At 44.0% G+C, this 20,232-nt stretch overlaps 1 protein-coding gene across 1 annotated transcript in view; it reads left to right on the top strand.

Annotated features, from left to right (window-relative positions):
• Positions 1 to 14,851: 14,851 nt before the first annotated feature.
• The window catches only part of CACHD1 (cache domain containing 1), a 199,587-nt gene continuing 194,206 nt past the window's right edge, over positions 14,852 to 20,232 (top strand). Inside the window, exon 1 of the mRNA XM_090269564.1 lies at positions 14,852 to 15,576. Coding sequence (XP_090125690.1) covers positions 15,331 to 15,576 — 246 coding nt within the window. The 5' untranslated portion in view covers positions 14,852 to 15,330. The remainder of the gene's footprint in view (positions 15,577 to 20,232) is intronic.

Raw genomic sequence — 20,232 nt, forward strand, 5'->3', positions numbered from 1 at the left:
CTTTTTAAATTTTCTCTAATGAATTTAAAATTCCTCAGTAGCCTCCCTTCCATTGAGTAAAAGGAAAAATAATACATATGTATCAAACAGCAATATCTCTTTGAGTTAAATTCATTTCTTCAGTTAAACTTGTTCTCCTTAGGGTAACTACTCACCTTTCAGGGGTATCCTCCCTTACCCCTTCTCTAGCCTAGAGGTTAGATATGGTTGGAGGTAACTTGCCTGTTCTCCTGGTTGACGCAAGGGCTCTGGTCTCCATCCTGTCCTCTGGGGATTTTGCCAGCCTCTGATGCAGTGTGGCTGCTCTGCTCTTGTCCCTGGCATCTGGCTGGCACCCACTGCTATAGTTGGCAGCTGAAGAAACAGCTGGTCTATTCAAGTGAAGGTTCTGGCTGATGCTCTCCTCACATGTTAATGTGTCTGGTGCTAGAGGCATATTGCTGTCAGCTCTAGCAAGTGGCCCATATTCAACTGCCTTTTTTGGGACTTTCCTCCCTAACCTCTAAGCATTAGCTCTCAGATTTTTAAGGTCAGATCCAACCCACAACCTCTTGAAAAGCTAGTGCACATGGCTCACCTGTCTGTCTTCGACAGCCTTCTCTGGATCTGCAGCAAACCTAGGAATCCTCCTTTTCCAACCCAGGATCCTAAAAAGCTCGAAAGATCTGTCTTCTTCTACCTTGCTAAGCCTCTCTGACTTCTAGTTCAGTGGTACTGTGATCAATGCAGGGCTACCTGGATCAGACACATCTGCTTGTTTTCCAGTTACTCATCCTCTCTTTTCCACTGGGGCTTTAGGCCAGAGAAGACACACATGTCTCACCTCCCCCTTTTTACTCTCCTTTCCTCCAAGGTCATACTTCCTGACATCAAAAAACTATCTTTTCTTTTCCTCCTCTCCAAAAGGGCCTTCCCTGCATCATTTTCTCCTCCTCTCCAATGTGATTTATGTGCTCTCTTTCCTGAGGCCAGAATGGCTAAAGAAAACTGGAAAACCATGGGAGATAACTTTTTAGAAAACAATATATTTATTCCCAAAGAACAGAGTATGTTAGAGGTTGCTTGCCCTCAGGAACCTTACAAGCTAATGGGAGAGGTAAGACAATATGTAAAAAATACAGTCATGCAAAAGCTACCCAATGTTGCAGATGTTATAGTCTGTCCAGAGTTTGCCTCAGCTGGCTGGAGGGAGACATTAGAAGCCCCCTCCCTAAACACAACATAATGGAGGACCAAGCAAACAAGTAGGAATTCAGGAGCTTAGCAAAATGTCCTTAGAGAATTCTGGGCAGCATTATATTAATTTCTTCCTTTTTTTTTTTTTTCCTGGAGTTGTACTGCTCTGAGCAAAAGGAATTTTGGACAGACTGTCATTTTCCATCCTGATAAACATGAACTAACTCCAGTGGAAAATATTTTTTATTATTCATATATCTTACTTTCAGCTGAAACATAACAAGCACAGGACACTTTAATAGGATTCCAGAAAGGAATTTGAGCCTGTAAAGTCCATTTAGGCTTTTCCCTGTGAAGCAATGTCCTTGTACAAACCTATGTGGCTATGGCTTATATTTCAATCACTTTTCCTTGAGTATTTGTTAGTGTGGTGAATACAGCTACAGATATAACCCAGGCAATTAGATTTCCTTACTTTAATAATACATTAATTCTTCTGTTCATCTTTATTCCTTTATACAGTAAGCTAGGTTAATATAATGGAATGGCAAAAGGAACAGAAAAAGAACAAAGAAGATAAATATGTCTGTATTTGCATGTAATAATACAAATATATGTGTACATGTCTATATTTACATACAAACATACAACAGTTGTTTGGGTAAATATGAAAGTACTAAGGTTCATAATGAAGGATGAGCTGTGTACCCACATTTGATACAAATGGAACACTTTATGCCTTTGGACCTTTGAATAAGTTGATTCCTTCAGCTTAAACTGTTCCTCTAATCCCCTTTGCCTTCCAAACTCCTACTTAGACTTTAAGACTCAACTCAAGATCCACTTCACCACTAAGCTGCTATTGTGCTGGATCTTAACTAAAGCATTTCTTATATGTAAGCCTTCATTATTTCTGGTACCTGTCTCTCCCCCGAGACAATGAGCTCTTTAAATGCATTCATGTTTGCTCTGCCCCAAACCCTAGCCCTCAGGCACATACTAAGCACTCAATAAACATTTTATGAGAAGTAAATGCAGTCCTTGAATAATAATTAATAATTTGATGTGAAGGGATGGAATGCACTCCCCTAACCTGGGGTGGGAAGGGACTTTGAGGAAGGCTGGAACCTTTTCTAAGGCAGAGAGAAGTTACAGGGCGTTGGCGGCTTTGGGAAAGTACTTGGGACTGGAGACCACCTATCTCGGGAACGTGGAGTGATATCACACTTCTGTGTCTCTGAAAAATCATGTGACAAAATATGATTACTTTTTGAAAGTCAGAAAATCCAAATGAAACAAAGGTCAAGCTCTCTGAAAATTTCATCCTTTGTAAAGAGGAGGCAGTGGTGGCGAATAGTTCTTATCTTACAGGGTGAGGAGGAAATGAGAAATTTACCTGAAGAATTTTGTATGATTTCTTAGTGTGAATCAGGGGCCATTCAGGAAAACTGCAGCTGTTTCTGTATTTAGAACAGAGGAAATTTAACGAGGGGACTTCATTAAATGGGGCCTAGAAGAACTGAAAGCTAAAGAGGGAAGGTGATGAAATCCAGAGACCAGGCACAGCAGGAAGCTACCATCCCTACACAGTAGAGATAAAGAGAGAGGGTAGTGTTGCCAGAGACCGAGAGTTGAGGCCACCCAACAGAAAATGAAACCCCACCTAGTGGGAACTGGCAAGACAGGAGATACAGCAGTGGCTGGAGAAGACACCATCCAAGGCAGAGAGCCTGAGGTGAAGTACTTGGACTTCTTTTTCCTCTGCCCTCTTATAGCTCAGCCCCTCTGTAATAAAAAGCATAGCTGAAAAACAGAGAGAATGGATCTGAAAGCAATACTCAATTCATTCGCACCTACCATCAGTTACAATTAGTTTTGGCCACAGGAAAAAATAATTCAAAATAACTGTGGCTTAAATAAGAGGAGCTCGTGTTTCTCTCATATAAAAGCCCAAGAAGATAATTTAGGGCTAGTGTGACATTTTATAACATCAGAGACCCAGGTGTCTTCTATCTTGATACTCCTTTGTGTGTGGCCTTGACCTCATGGTCCAAAGCAGAGGCTTTGTGTTTCAGGCATCTGGATGATAGAATGGACAAAGAAAAACAGAGAAAGGAGCATATATACATTATCTGACAGAACAATGTTTTTTGAACTGTGGGTCATGACTCACTAGTGAGTCATCAAACAATATAAAGGATAACTTTAAAAAAATAAAATAGAACAGAAGATATCAGTGTTTACCATATAGTAAAGGTAAGTATTTCTACATAACACTTTGTTTCAGGACTATATATGAGTGTATATATGATACACACACACACACACACACACACATATGTATAACATCACATAATGTAACATAAAATGTATTTCTTTTGTAGAATGCTGTCAAAAGTTCAAAGCAATTAAAAACTTCCTGGAAACTGTTCCACTTCTGTTTCACACCATTGGCTACAACTTGGTCAAATGGCTATAGAGAATTGCAAGAAGGATTGGAAAATGTACTCTTTTTTTATAGGCAGCCCTTTGCCTGGCTAAAATGAAAGATTTTATTATTATAAAAGAAAGAGAGCTTCGATAGTCAAAAACAACTAGGAGTCTCTACCACATACAGAGTCCTTGTTATTATTGTCTGTTATTATTGTTACTACTGACTGTTATTATTGACTGAAAGAGCCATTTACTTAGAGGGTCACTCTTGGTAGTTTAACACAGTGATGACAAGTTTGGTGCCTGGACCCACAGTGTGTGTGTGTAAATATTGCTTTGTCATTTAGTTTTCTCATCTATAAAATGAGGCTAATAAGAGTGTCTCGCTCATCAAGTTTTGGGAAGGGCCGAATGAGGATGAGAGGTGATTGTTCCACAGAGCATGTGGTACCGTGAAGAGCTCAGGGATGTTGGGTGTAAATATCATCACTGGGGCTCAGAGACAGAGTCTGCGGGAGGACACCCTTATGGTGGTACACTGTTTCTAGCCAACACCCACTAAAATTTATGGGAAATAAACTCTGGGTCACAGCAGCAAACTGTACGTTGGCCAGAAATGGGATATTAGCCAGCAATGAGGAGCAGTGGAGAAAAGCAGGGCTACCTGGGACTTCAGAGGAGGAAAGTTGAGGGGTGAACTAAAAGCAACTTCCAGATTCGGCTAGAGTTGGAGTACTAATCGCAGTGCCTGGCAAATAGTAGCTTAGATTATTTGTTGAATGAGTAATTGAAGGACCGAAATAGAGAAGATAGGAGCTAAACACTTCTTTGACTGTAATGTAAACTTATTTTCTCCTGTTGCTGATGATATTTAGGTTGAATACATATTCAAAAGGAAAATATTTGACCCACTCTTTTATTAAAAATACATAACTTTTTTCTTTCACCTTCAGCATATTATGATTACTCTTTTAACACTAATTAAACACCCACCATGTGCTAAGTGGTAAATAGAACATGTGAGCAATAAGAGTTTCTGCTCTTGTAGTGATGAGCAGACAAACTTGGTAGAAAACTCAATAGGAAAGATGAAGGTGAATTTGATGTTTTAATATTAACCTTATTGGCATAGTACTTTCAGGGAAAGTTGTGAAACCTCTTTAGTTGGAAATATGAAAAAAAGATAAACCTTCATCTCTTGGCAGGAGGAGAAAATAGATGACTTGTCTGGGTTCCTTCTTCACTTCCAAGAAATACCTTGTGCCTAAACCAGAGGTCTCTTTAGACAGGACATATGTCCTGCATGGCTAGTTAATGCACTTACACTACCTACCTGGTCTCTGTAAGCAATTGAATGTGATACTTCTACCAACACTTAATAGCCTCCAAATTAGTGAAAGGCTAAGTAGAAAGTAGTAGACCTGTGTTCACCAATTCGATAAATGTTTACTGAGTCCCCACTATGTGCCATTTGCTTCTGAGAAGTAAGCTATTAAAAGGCAAAAATAAGTTGCTTTCCCCCTAAATAAAGTGGCTGCCCTCTGAGAAAGACAGTCAAGAGCTCAGAGTTGCAAAGCAGAATGCTGAAGGTGATGACTGGAAGAGGCATCAAGAAGACGCATGTGCTTCCACCTGGGGGACAGGGCCCAGTGGTCAGGAAGGATTTCTTAGCTGAAGGTGATTCCACCTGAACCTGCAAAAATAAGCACATCTTATCCGGGTGGGAAGGTGACGAAAGATGTTCCAAGAAGATGAAATTAAAAGAGCAAAGGCAGGGATAGATAGAGCAATGATGGACTGTGTTAGGGATTAGGGTGGCTTGTTTTGACTGGTGATACAGGTGCATGCTGGGAGGAGGGAGCATGGGGAAACAGAAATTTGTCTAGATCCGGTTCATGCAAGTCCTTGTGTGCTGAGAATTTCCATTTCATCCTTAAACTTACATGGGATCATTGATACGTAAATGCTGGAGAAGGGAAGTGATTTAACCGTGTTCAAAAATAGAGACTTCATGGACGGCTTTTTCACCGCAGCCTTGACACCCTCAGGTTGCACGTGTGGGATCCCCTCCTCTGAAGTCGGTCGGGAAGCAGGTCTGCCCAGCCAGTGCTGTGACATGAGGGCAAGGACCCCCAAAGTCAAATAAATGCCTAGTGCCATAGAGCGAAGGAGCCAAATGTCTCTGAGGGGACATACTAGCGTAGGGCGTCCACCATGGCTCACCAAACCCAGGAATACAGTACTGAAGGTGAGAATCCAGGGTCAAGAATGGGCTTAAATAGACCAGGGAAAACTAGAGTGATGAAGGACAGGTGAAATGACAGGTCTTCTGATTTGCTTTAGAGGCTTCCATTGCAAGTTCTTAGCACAACACTAGCAAAGGTTGCTTGAGCGTTTAAGAGTTGGGGCAAATACAAACAGGCATGTTTTGCTCTTCTCCCTATTCCTGACCCCTGGAGCTATGGGATGAAGTTACCTTGCTCAGTACACACGTCCATTGCAGTAGGAATTCTAGAATTCTCTAGCATTGTGGAGACATCAGTACCGAAACAAAACAGAACAAAACACTCATCTGAAAGTTTCTCCTTACTTGTTCTTGCAATTGCTAGTTCAGTGTCTGTCTTTGCCCCCCAACTGTAAGCCTCTGAGGGTATGAAGTATGCCTGCCACACCTCTGCTCTCAAGCATATAACAAAGTGTCTGGTGTGAGGGAATGACAAAGATTTTAAAATCTGAATCTGATTTGCCTCATTTATCACTAAGTTACTCATATACTAATTCAAGTGCAAGTCAGCTGGATGGCATTGATAACATAAAATCTATGCCTTCAAGATGGTTTGTGGTTAAGTTACTGTGTTTTGGCTTTTATACAGACATGTGTTTATGGCTCCACTTCTCTGACCATTAGTTTCCTTCATTGCAAAATGGATTTGATAATAATACCCACATGTTATTATGAAGCAGGAGAGCACTGTAATTAAGAGTGATGGCCTGGCCCTGACTGGGTGGTACAGTAGGCTGGAGCGTTGTCCCATAAACCAAAACGTTGGAGGTTCTATTCCTGGTCAGGCACTTGCCTGGGTTGTGGGTTTGATCCCCAGTCAGGGCACATACAGGAAACAACCGATTGATGTTGCTCTCTCACATCAATGTTTCTCTCTCTCTCTCTCTCTCTTTCTCTTTCTCTCTCTCTCCCTCTCTCTCTCTCTCTTATGCTCCCCCTCCCTCTCTCTAAGGTCAGTAAAGCATATCCTTGCGTGAGGGTTAAGATTTTTTTTAAGAGTGATGGCCTGGACTTAAATAATGACACTAACACATACTATTGTAAAACCTTGGGCAAAGAACTCAATCTCGCCAAACCTCTGTTTCCTAATCTGTAATATAGGGGATGATTATACTTACAAATAGGGTCTATACTAGGATAAAATAAAGTAATCCATTTAAGACACGTAGCATAGTGCCCTGACTGGTATGGTTCAGTTCGTTGGGCATCGTCCTGCAAAGGGAAGGGTCACCAGTTCGATTCCAGTGAGGGCATTTGCCTGGGGTGTGGGTTCTGTCCAAGTCAGGGTAGTTATGAGAGGCAACTGATTGCTGTTTGTCTCCCTCTCTTTCTCCCTCCCTTCCCCCTCTCTAAAAATAAATAAAATCTTTTAAAAATGTAAACACTTAGCATAGTGCCTGGAACCTAGTGAGAGCTCAATAAATGTTAGCTATTATTATTGTGACTGATAGTTTTAGGGATTAAATGAGATAATTACATTTAAAACACAGAGCATCATGCCTAGGACCTTATAAGCATATAGAAAATGTTAGCTATTCATTTATTTCCATATATGGTCATCATTTCACTATGCAAATGAATGGCTGTTTGTCTATTTCATTTGTTTTGTTCCATCACTTCTATTGCAGCCTTTATCTGTGATTAAATCTCTTACTATGATATCATTTTTTATATTTTTAAGTCTTGCCTCCCTAGCCAGAGTATAAACTCAGAGCAAGTAACACAATCCATTGCCTATAGTAAATGCTCACCCTGTCATTATTTTGATTTGGTGTATTGATAATTCTATTACTCTTAAATAGTCCAAGTCACCTGGTCAAGGACCATGGCCACTGTTTTGACCAGAGTTCTCCTCTGTTGCCTCTTCCCACTTAATGTTGTAGAAATCCTAAATTCCTAGTTCCTCTCTTCTCATTGTTTTTGTTTTGCTCTCTACATTTTTAAATGTTTTTCTCTCCATCAGGGATACCTTTTTCTCTGGCCTGAGTATCCCCTACCTATTCTTGATGACATTCCTCAGGCTGAGCCTTCTCTGACCTCCCCCCTCAGTTAGATTAAGAACCCCTCCCATGGTACCTAATGCACAATCTCCTCCTTAGACCGTTCCATATTAGAATTATTAACTCAACAACTATTTCTTGAGTAGTTGCTGTGTAACAGGTACTATTTCAAACACTGGGGATATGTTGACAAAACATACAAAAACCATTGCCTTTATGAAGACAAAATAAGTAAGCAAATATATATGATATCAGATGGTGTAAGCACAACAGAGAGGTAAGATATAGGCAGTTGCTGGGGTTACAATCCTAAATGGAATGGGGAGGAAAGGCCTGTCTTTATATTTGAATCCATGCTAGAAGAAGGTGATGTGGGGAGACAATTCTGCATGGGTTCCTTGCATTTTTGCATGCCTTGAGAGCAAGATATGAACTGCCCTATTGTTCTGCACTATATTTTCAATGAGTTTATTTAGAGAACAGCCTTGGAAAGTAAAAATAGTGTCTCTCTTTGGAACAAAGGGAAAAATTACTCTCTCTCCAATGTATTAAAGATATCTTCCTCTGGGGCTAAGGACAGTTCTCTTTGCATTTATTTATAAATGAGATTTGGATTCTCTAAGCTTGGAGTTCTTCTTTAGTACTACCTGATTTGTGCAGGTGTCCCCTGGCCTTCATCACTTTGGAGCTTGGGGAACTGGCACAAATGCTGTCACTCTGGTTTCTGCTATTGCTGTGAGTAATAAAGCCCTTTGTCTCTAACCCAGGAGGCTCCCTTCTGCCAGCATCCCTGATGCTGTGGTGGGCTGACTTATTGGTTTGCAAATAAAGTCAAGTTTCTCAAACTTCCCAGTGCTTGACAGTTATAGGCATGCATATATCTGGAAGAGGAGCATTCAGGACACAGGGAACAGCAAGTGGAAAGGCCCTGAAGCACTGATATATGGATATTATCTGTCTTAAAATCCTCTGACTTCCTCAGCACCATAAAGTTCTTAAGGATAACTCATCTTATTCATCTGTGTATTCCTAGCACCTAGTAAAATTATTGGTACACAGTAAATTCTCAATAGATGTTAGAATGAACAGGGGAAAAAAAAAGTTGTTGCCTTGGAAATAAGAGTGTTTCTTAGGCAGAGATCTATGGGTGCCAATTATTACTATTTCCTTTCTTATCTTTCATGAGAGGAGCTATTGATAGAGCAGCAAAAGAATTGAGTTTGGGTTTCCACCCCAGTTCTGCTGCTTATTATCTTATAACCTTGAGTTTCAGTTTGCCTGTGCATGAAATTGTAATAATAATCTATCTTCTCTGTTCTGATGCTTAAGTGATAAAACATAGTAAATATACTAAAAGTTCAAGAAAAGATATGTTATGTGCCATATACAGTACCTGACCCATGGTAGGGTGTTGGAAACTTGTATCTCTTACCCGTCGTCGTCGGCAGCCGTCCCTCTCGAGAGACGATGGTGTAGCTTCTTAAGAGTCTATCTGCACCGCCGAGAATGGCTGTGCAGTCCGACTCGGGAGTGACACGGTATCTGTCTCCTCCCGTGTTGAATCGACATCTTACGATGACGCTGGAGTGTCCTCTCCAGTGAAGCTGAAGCTACAGAGCCTGGGCAGGGTGATATGGAGGGTCTGCTGTTGCCCATGCAGCAGACCCCCCCTCTCTTCGCAGCTGAAGGATCCAAGGGAAAGACGGAGTCAATACAGCTTGGCTTCAGGTGCACCGCAGGAGTTGCCGGTGTTGACTACAACGTCGAACCGCCTTAGGGACTCCGGCTCCGGATTTTCTGTCGGGGTTTACTCCCTTAGCCTTTCCCCTGAAGAGGTATGCCGCAAGGCAGCGGAGGTTTTTGGGAGTCAGAGTTTTCCTTCTCTGATGTGCCCTGACTGGAAGATCGAACCAGCGACACTTAGCTCGCAGGCCGACGCTCAATCCACTGAGCCAAACCAGCCAGGGTTTATCTCTTACTACTATTCTATATTTGATAGATCCCAATTTGAAGGGGAATGGGAAATCTGATTGTTTTTAGGATCAGCAGAAAGAATATGGAAAACAGGGAAGACCTGTGTCCTAGAATTGTTTTTAGACCAACAGCCATTTCCATTTATTTAATATTAAAACACACTTGCTGAAATTTGAATTGTTGTGGAAGTTAATAAGCCAGTGCTAATTTCTGCCCTTGGAGTTAGTGGTTTTATTCTCCTGAGCTCCCTGAGTTCACAGGTTCAATATAGTTTGCAGTCAGTTACTGTTTTGAATGGGAGGCCTGCCAGCAGAATTAGGCTGAGAATTTGTGTGAGCTTGGCCCTGGTTGCACCTCAGAGCATGGAAAGGGGAATTGCAGTGGCTTGGAAACTCCATACTGCACTTGGAAATTTGAACTAGAGTTCCTGAAAGCAGTGTAATATGGAGTTCCTCTGTGGTGAGAACCCCGCCCAATAAGTAGCATGAAGTGGTCTATTACTGAAGTGGATTTGTACCCCCCCAAATATGGAAGAGCAGCCAATTTGATGAATAATCTTGGGCTGTTCTTTAGCAGTCAAAGAACAAAATTGTTTGTGCCCCTTTTTGCATAGAGTTAGTGATTCAAGGATCATCCTAATTTTTTCTCAGTTCTTTAGTCCAATATTTTTTAGGGTTTCTACTCTGATCTGGAATTGTGCTAAATTCTGCGCCAGTGGAGAGTAAAGAAGACACAGTCCCTGACAGGTGATTCTGCTGTAGGTAGTTGTATACCACGCTTTGAGAAACATTGAGATGGAGAAAACAGAATACAAATGGGTAATTACAAGTGCTGGGCTTATGAAGAGGAAATAGACAGGTGACCAACTCAGCCGCAAGCAAGACGACCATTAGACCCTTTTCATGGTTGTCTACTGCCTTCTAGGGACAATTGTGACCCACTCATCAGTCTTTTCATTAGTTTGTATTTCAAATAACTACACAATCAATAGTGTCCCTCTCTGTATAGAGTGAATGAACTTGATCAAGACAAAGGGAGAAAAAAAGTGTTATTAATAGAATGTGTAGACTGGAATTGGAATGGGAGAATTGGTTCTGGGTTTTGGTGATGGTCTCTCACCGGTCACATGCTCTATGTACTACACTTTCTTTGATTGGCTTTCTTAGCTTCTGTGTGCAGAATCATACCCACTATTTATTGGTCGATTCTATGTTGCAACAGGTGCTATGTTGTGCTTTGTGTACCTTTTCACAAAAACTCTGGGTATTATTGTTTATATTGTACAGATGAAGAAATTGAAGGTAAGAAAAGTTAAACTTTACAGAGATGATATAGCTAATAATCGAACCCAGGTTTTCTGATTCCAAGATCCATGCTTTTAATGGCTATATGCTTACCCTCACACATTTAACTATATATATAGACATAAACATAAACCAGGAAATATGTAGCCCTATATACACATCTCTGTGTATAAATGATCATACATATAACTATATATTCCCTGCAATATGTATTATAAGACTCATAGCCCCTATGACTCCTTCTTGTGTCCTTTTGGTTTCAATTACCACTTGTAATTGCTTTCACCCCTTGGTATTTCCTAACTAAAAATTTTGAGAATGAAAATTCGCTTCACCAGCTGATCTTTTTTTTGCCATGCCTTCAGTGCTATGAATTGGCTATCTTCATGTCACATGTCCACCCTGGTCCAATAAGTTATCCCTCTGGAAAACAATAAACTAATACTGAACAGAGGTTGATGGTGGGGCAATTTCACTTATACGGGCTGGAGACGTTAAGGTTGGCAGTTTACTAGGCAACAAGCTTTTATTGGTCTGTCATGTAGCAGTATATATTACATGTGTAAATTTTTTTTCCCTAACACCAGACCAGTAGCTCAGAGCTTGCCATTTGAAGACCTGGGTCATACACTGGCACTCAAGTTGTATTACCTTGGGCTAATGATGTTCTCTGAAAACTTTTCCCCACTGGCAATGTAAATGTCGTATAGGCCTTTCTGAGTATTGAGAATCTATGGGGTGTGGGGACTGGGCTAAAATGCTAGAGGTCCTAGATAAATGAGTTATTATTCTGGGAAGCTTATTTGCAGTCCAACAGCAGTACTTCATAAGACTCATCTGGGGGATGGGCGTCTATAAAATGCACATTCCAGGATCTACCTCATCTCCAGAGATTCTGCTATAGTAGTCTTGGGATGGAGCACAGGATTTGCAGTTTATTAGGTGTGCCCTAAGGATATAGGTGGTCAGGGGACTTAATGAGAAGCATTAGGGATAATCACAATGCTGCTTATTCACTGCTGAGGGACATTAAGTGCTGAGAGAAGAACCGAGAGGTTTGGAGCACCAGAGGGAAAGCAATTAATACTGTGGGGGACAGTGCCAGAGAAGGCTTTCTGGAGGTGATCCTAGCTCAGTAGGGACATACCAGATGAAGAGAAGGGGGAGGGCATTCAAGACTGTGGGCAAAGGTGTTTTCTGGGGGATGGTGAGGATTTGGGGGCAGAGTGGCTTCAATAAGGCCAGAAAGGCAAGTAGGCTAGAGCACAAAGAGCACTGTTCAGTATGAATTTATCTGAGATGGGGCATCAGAAATGTTTAGACCAGTGAGAGAAGTGTTCAGATTTTACTTTTAGAAAGGTAATTTTGGTTTCAGTGTGGGGCACAGAATGTTGGGGGTAAGATAGACTGCATGGAGAGCTGAGAGGAGACAGTGGTCATAATCACAGGGGAGCTGTGATGAGGAGCTGCAGCCAGCCAATGGGATACAGATGCAGAGCAGGGGATGGATATGAGACATATGCAGGTGGTGGATGAGGAAGTCAGGCACCTAGCTTGCAAGAGAGGGTGATATCCATCGACATTTGCAGTCAGGTACAGATTGAGATGGAGAGTAGGAAAAAGCGAAACTGAGTTTTAGTTCAGGTATATCTAGTAGAGACGTCTGTATATAATTGGGAAAATGAAATTCTAGCTCAAAAGGGAGAATGGGCTTTGTTTAGAAATTTACAAAAACTCTGATGTCTTGGTAATAATTGAAAGCGTGGGTGTGCTGAGAGTCCTCAACAAGAATCTGAGAATGAAAAAAAAGGAACATATCATTTGGATCCTGAAAAATAGTCCCCTCATAATAACAAAATACAAAAAACAGTCAAAGGAGTTTCAGAAGGATAGCTTAGAGATGTGTGACAACTTCAGTGACAATAACCTTGAAGAATCAAATATAAAACATTAATAATGCTAGATGCCTTTATTATTTTTGTTTTTTCTCTTCCACTTACCACATGGATAATATGTTTTGCTTCACTGATTGATTAACTATTGTGTGTAGTGATATAACAACAACAAAAAAAAACACAACCCAAAACAGAAGTTACAGTACCATCTACCAAATGTCAATTCAACTCTGGGGACAGAAGACAATATATAGATTTTTTAAATGCCATTATTAATTCAAGAATCATTTTTACAGCACCTACTTAGCATTTGGTACTGAGCTAAGTGTGGATGACTCAGTGATGGATTGGTACCTGCTGGCAACAGACTTACCTTAGTTCTGATATGTGTGAGTTATGTAAAACAAACACTGAAGATACTAAATGCTGCAAGAGTCTGATTTGCCTCTCTCAGGGGGCACAGGGTGGAGAGTGTCATCATGAAATGAAAACACAGTATAGCAGAGATAACACTGTTTGGGGAATTCAGAATAGAGAACAAACCAACCAGGGAAAATGGGCCAGGGAAAGCTTATAGGAGGTGCATCTTTAATACAATAGAGTCAAAGAGGTGAAACAGAAGGTTTTGCTGTAAAGTGAAGACAGCTCTACATCCAGATTCCAGTCCTGCTACCACCCTTGCTAGAACAGCCTTAATCTTCCTGGGCATGACTCTGTGCTCTAGAAACTCACAAGCAGCAATCTCACAAGGTTGGGAGGAAGAATGGCAGCTTTAACAACCCCCTCCCCCATCCACTTGTTCCAGGTGCTTCCAACAGGTGATTTCTCAGAGAGCTCAGCCAGGAGTCAGGGGAACATAGAAAGGTAACAGCCTTGCTTCCCTCCCCATGCTCCAGAGAGTAGATGTGAGGGGCAAGCTCCGGTTCAGCAGCTTTGTGAGTTTTTTGTTTTTGTTTTTGCTTTTTATGGGATCAGATTGCTCACTTTCAGAGAGGCAGAAAGAATGATGCATTTAAGAGTAAGAGCCTTGGAGTCAGACTTGTGCTTAAATTCTGGATCTGCCTCTTATCCCTTTGGTGATCTTCTGGCAATTTACTCCACCTCTCTAAGCCTCAGTCTCTGTTACCTAAAAATTTGGGATAAAGATATGTACCTCATAGAAATGTGGTGGGGATTAAAGGATAATGTTACAAACCCCAGAGCACATGGCGGGGCACAGAGTAGCTGATTAAAAAAAGAATTCTGTTGATCCAACCAGTGCTAGCTATTGTTATTAACAACATCGAAGAAAAGCAACGTGGACGCATAAACGGCAGTCCCCTCCTTCCCAAATCTCTGCCAGGCAGAAAGCCAACGTCCTAGAACTTAAGGGACTTTTCGATGGGTGGAACCTTGAACGGGTGGGATCCCGGAGTCACTCGCGTTGGCAGAGGCGGCGAGAGCAGGGGTGGGTCGCCAGTCCCCGGCAACCCCAGGGTCCAAGTGACCCCACCCCCGGCAGGGCTGGTACCCGAGAAGACAGCCTTGCTCTTCTGCACCGGGCGTCTCCGGGGGCCAGTTCTGGGGCGGGAGCGAGGGAAGGAGAGGAGGGGCGACTGGGGGAATTTCCCCGCCTCTCTCGCTCGTTCCATAAATCACCGCAGCCGCGGCGGCGGCCAAGCCGGGAAGTACGCGGAGCCGGAACGCAGCGTGGTGGCACCAGACACCTCCCTTTCCCCCCACCGCTTTCTTGCTTTCTTTCTTTCAGTGCTTTTTTTTTTTTTTTTTTTTTAATTTAAACCTCCCTCCTCGCTCTGGTGGCTGCCTCAGTCCAGCAGCCCGGTCGCCGCTCCGCCTCCGCTGGGTGCCGCCGGCCGCCCTCGCTTCCCTGTGCCGGGACTCCGGGAAACGAAAGCTCGGCGGATCCCGGCTCGCGCTCTGACTGTCAGCCCCGCGGCCGGGCGGCCCGCGCACCCGGGTGCAGGCGCCGCCGCGCTTCGAGACGTCCGCAGCGCCACGGGGGCCCTGCCGGGGTCCCGGAGACCGCTCAGGCGGCTGCTTCCTCTCCCGCCAGCCGCCGGAGCCCGGCGATGGTGGCTGCCCGCGCTCCCGCGCTGTAGCCGGGCGCCCCCTAAGTTTGGAAGCCGCCGCGGCGCGGAGAGGAGTCTGCACTAGGGGAAGAAAGTTTTGCGGGTGCGCCGAGAGGGCCCTGGGCGCACCTCCCGTTGCTCTCTCCCCGCTTCCCGGCCCCTGGAGCCTGTCGGCGGGGAGTGGGGGGAGGCAGCATGGCCCGCGAGCCGGAGGAAGAGGAGACGGCGGGGGCGGCCGCCCTGGCCCGTCGCTGCCGAGGCTTGCCGGGCCGGGCCGGAGCCGGAGCGCTGCGGCCATCCCTCTGGCTGTTCTGCCTGGTCGCATGCTTGTTCCTGGGCGCGGTGGCCAACGCCGACTTCTCCATCCTCGACGAGGCGCAAGTACTGGCGAGCCAGATGAGGAGGCTAGCGGCCGAGGAGCTGGGGGTCGTCACCATGCAGGTAAGTGGCCCCCACTGCGCCCCCAAACTTGCCGGGCACCCTGTCTCTCCTGCGCAGATGCACGTTCCCAGCACAGGTCCCCTTGACCATGCACCGACCTCTCTGGCATGCACAGACGACCCCTCTCCCCGCACACACTCTTTCCACCGGATACCTCTCTTCTCTACGCAGGATCCCCTCACCCCCAGCTGTACACCAACTCTTCCCAGCACTCAGGTACCCACCCTTCCCTTTCTCCTCTGCAGAGGACCCTGCCCTTTGCACGGAACCCACTTTCCCTCCCGCCCAGCTCCTTCATCTCGGCAAGGCTTCTCCGGTTCCCTCGCATCTCCTTCCCTAATTTGCTCGATTGTCCCTCGCGGTCTTGTTTTTACCCTGCCGCCCCTGCAAACTTCCCTTCCCTCTTTGTGTACCCATCCCGGGGTAGACGGCCCGTCTGGCTCGGACGATTTTCCGAAGCCCCCAGCCTATCCCTTTGGCCACCTCCTCGAGTAGCCTGGCAATCGAGGCGCATTAATGGACGCCGGGAGGGAGGGCACCGGCAGCTGCTCCTGGGCCACCTGGGTCCAGGCGGAGAGGGGCCTGGGAGTAGACTCTGCGCTCCTGGTGCCAGCCCGGGTGCATTGGGGGAGGGGATGGTTTGGTAGATTCCTGGTAGATTCCCTACTCTTGTCCTGTGTGGGAGACTTGGTTGCTTTTTGCGGTTGCCATTGTCCCTTGCGCGCTGTCCTCTGTACGATTTTTGTTTTATTTTGTGTTTGCCTTTTTGGGGGGCGGTGCAGGGGGAGCACAGTGAGTAAGGTTCCTATTTCTGTAGTTTGTTTACCGTGTCGCTTTTCCCTGGGAGAGGAGGGGAAGCTTCAAAAAATAAAAAAAACGAGCGGAGCTAATTAGGAATCCTGAAGATGTTACTAATGGACAACAGTAGTGAGAATTGCTTAACATCAACCACCTGGAGATTCTATCCTGCCGTTATTTTAACCCACTTGATCGGGAAGGCCCCCTCAATTAGGAGTAAGACCTTAGCTATACCATTCTTCGGGAAAACAACCTTATTCTCTTATGCCTTCCAACAACAATAATGAAGATGAATGTGGTCTTCGAAAGAACGAAGTTTTCAGGAATGTGTTCTTGGAATAGGTTTCTGAATTCGGTTTTACTATGACCACCGGTCCACCTCCCACGGGGAGGGAGAGGTGTCTTGAGTTGCTTTGATGGGATTCAGGTTTCTGACGTATATTTATTTATTTATTTATTTATTTATTTATTTATTTACCCCTTACCCACCACCCCAGACCTCCCCAGTCTCCTCCCAGGATGGAGCAGTTTTCCCTAAAGCAACTAACACAGACCTTGTACACTAAAGTAAAAGACGATTGGGATTTTTTTTTTTTAACAGAGAGTGGTTGATTTGCTGGAAAGATAATTCTGTACAGTATTTATTTGCAGACATCCGGCCATGAAGTGCAGTAGAGTGGGATTCTTCATCTGTAGAATAAGAGAAGCTTTTAAGTTACCTCATTTAACTGTCCTTTTCCATGCAGATCTTTCAGGTTCAGATCCAGTTATAATTTTTTCCATATGCATTTTGTGATTTCTGATGATTGTTGACAGAGTTCTTAGGACTGAAGTGACTTTTAGAGGAAATAGAACTAAAATGTTAGGGAAAAAAAGCAGGGCTTTTTTTTTCCCCCCAGTGGGTGAATGTTTCAATTCAGAGTCCAAGCAATTGTTTTTTTGCATAGAGACACCTCTTTTAATAAAGGAAATTTAATATGTTGCTGTTTTGGACAGTGCTTGTAAGATTAGTAGGCATTTGTCACCTTCACCCCATCACTGGGGCTGGACAAGAGACCCTAGGGTTTTTTCCCTCCCCATATTAGCTGAGGGCTTGCTTTCTCTAAGATACTGACAGCAGTTTTTCTGTTTCTCACCCGATCCTTGACAAAAGGTGAAATCGGATCCTAACACATTGTCATTCAGGTAGGGATCCAAAGCAAATGTAGTTTTAAAAGGCTTCCCTGTTGAAAAGGAGACACTTTAGAAAAAAGCTCTGATCGGTGGGGGGTTTGTGCCCAAATGGCCCTTTATCTCCTCCCAACTGGCCTCTTTCTAACACCTTTGCAACCTCATTGTGGAAACTGGCCTCCTGGGGACAGGGTTTTGTCTGGCAAAATGTGAAGTGGCTTCTCTCCTTTTTTGAAAGGAGAAGCACATACTGTATTTAATATTTAAATTCTTCTTCTTGAGCTGTACATTGATCTGCCACTTGCCTCCACCTGGGACAATTGGGGAGAGTCTCTTTTTAATTTTGTTAGATTGCCAGCTCTTTTTGGAGGGGGGGGATGGGGTAGAAATATTTGTAAAATAAAATCTAAGGCAGGTTTTGACCCTTAGAACAAAGATTGTGAGCCTCACATTTTCCTCTGTAATCCTCAGGAATTTGTTCAGTGGGCCTGAAATTTTGTGGAGTTAGTTATGTAAAGTGCAGATCATCTAGTCCTCCCTTGTGGATTGTTGAATTTTATAGCTATAGAGCTAATCTGTTCTTCAGAGGTAGGAAGCCTCATGTGGACATGAGGGTGAACAGGTCAGACTTCCTTATGAGGGCTGGGGAAAGCTTATGTCTCTGCAGGAAAAAAGAAAAATGTCCTTCCTTAATGAAGGGATTGACTCCTTTCATGTGACCTTGGCTTTTCCAGCTCAGTGCAGACCTTTCAGGACAGCATCTTAGGTGATGAAAAGCTTTCAAAGTCAGTATATATGTAAAAAGCCTATTTTCAGGCTTCTAAATTGCTCTGTTGTGGCTGAAATTCTCCAAAGACTTTTTCTTTTTTTTTTTAATTTTGAGAAATTGCAAAGTCAGTCCTGAAACAAGGCCTATTACAGCAATTCGAATGGCAGCACATACTGCTCACAGGAGGTTGCAAGTGGTAATTTAAAAAAACAAAAACAAAACAAAACAAAAAACAGGCCTTCTTTCAGCACTGTAGTTTCCCATGACATAGTTTTTGTGCTTGCTGGTAGAGAAGACAGTTTGAAAAGTGGTCCGTCTTAAAGATTTTCTTGGAAAGGTTTTCTCCTGGAGGCTGCTTGCTCTTTATTGTTGTTGTTCCTTTTTAGTAATGGAGAAACTTAAAAAAAAATCTTGCACCAACTAATTTTGCCAGTGCCCTGGGAAAGCTGCCACTGAAGATTGCCCCCCTGGCAGTGGACATCATACATCATGGGTAAAAGTCAAAAACCTAATCATCATTCTCCTTGGGGGTCTGGTGGAGTGAAACCATTTACATTGCGATCTGGGGAACAGAAAGTGGCTGTGTCCAGGGAGACTTCCTTTTGCTTATCCATTCATACAGCAAGTTTTTATCAAGCTGCCTCACGGAGGGGAGAGAACTCTACACTGGGTTGCAGCTTTGCCACTTAAAAGTTGGATGATCTTCATCTACAAATTTGGTGATGATGATTCTTCCCAAAGATTTGCTCTGTGGACCTAATGGAAAGCATGTATGTGACGGCACCTGTTCATGTGAAGCTGGAACTGGGAAATGTTGATGGATGTGGTTTTTCTTAAGTGGAGAAATATTCATTGAATGCTCATTGTGCGCAGAGCACTGTGCTAGGTGTTCAGGGCATTTACGAGGAGGTATCACAGCATAGCCCCATACATTTACAACCTGGAGGAGAAGGAGGTAAGATTGCGCAGGTAAAACAGTTAAGAAACAATGTCTGCTTGTTAGAAAGGCATATCTGGCTCTGGGAGCCATTTCAACAGGCACTTATAAGGCCCATTTAACATTATATGACAATACAGGCTTCCTAACAGCGAGGGCCTGGCACACGGCCAGCCTACCCTCCTTGATGTTAGCTCTAACACAGCTCTGCAGGGCCGGGCATAGTCACTGTGAACTTGGCAGACACACCAGCAGGTTGGTCAGACAGCTGCTGTATGTGGCCTGGAAGGGGGTGGGGGTCCTTCTAGGAGAGGCAGAAGCACAAACTAGAGCTTCAACTCAAACTGAAGAAAGAGCAGCAGCCAGGACAGATGGGATAGCAGGAACTGAAGGGCTCGTGGGGGGCAAGGTGTTGGCTGAGAATCTAGAGCAATGCTGTAAATAGTGACTGCAGCTGAAAGTGAAAGGGAGGCCCTCTTTGTATGCAACTGAACAGCAGTGCATAAGTTTCATTGTTCATTTTTGCAACAAGTATTCAGCAAACTTTGGGGGAGGGGCCTTCTGCTCTTCGAGGGGCCTCTGGTTAGACAAAGCTGGGGATGCAAGGTGAATAAGGCCTGGTCTGTGCCCTTAAGCTCTCAGCTGATGATGGAGACATACAGAAACAGGGCGTTAGTGAGAGGCTGAGGTGTTAGAATGCAGTGGGCTAGTGCCATGGTAAGGAGAGGAACAGGGCCTTATGGGAGTACAGAAGAGCACTGCCCAAGTCTATCTAGCGAGACCACTGAAGGTGGCTTCTCCTCCTTCAGCCTGTTCAGTGAACTGTCTACACACAGTTCTGAAAGCAGCAGCAGCCTGAAAACTGGAGGGTAACCAGAGCAGTAGTTCATCAGACATTTCTAATTCCCATTCATGGAACTGGGCAAGGTAGTTGGTGTATCTTAAATGCCTGAATAGGGCATGGCTGTGATTGTCGTATGTC

This window comes from Furipterus horrens, unplaced genomic scaffold (genome assembly GCF_987537825.1).
Source record: "Furipterus horrens unplaced genomic scaffold, mFurHor1.1.pri manual_scaffold_3, whole genome shotgun sequence".
In the NCBI taxonomy this organism is placed as follows: Eukaryota; Metazoa; Chordata; class Mammalia; order Chiroptera; family Furipteridae; genus Furipterus; species Furipterus horrens.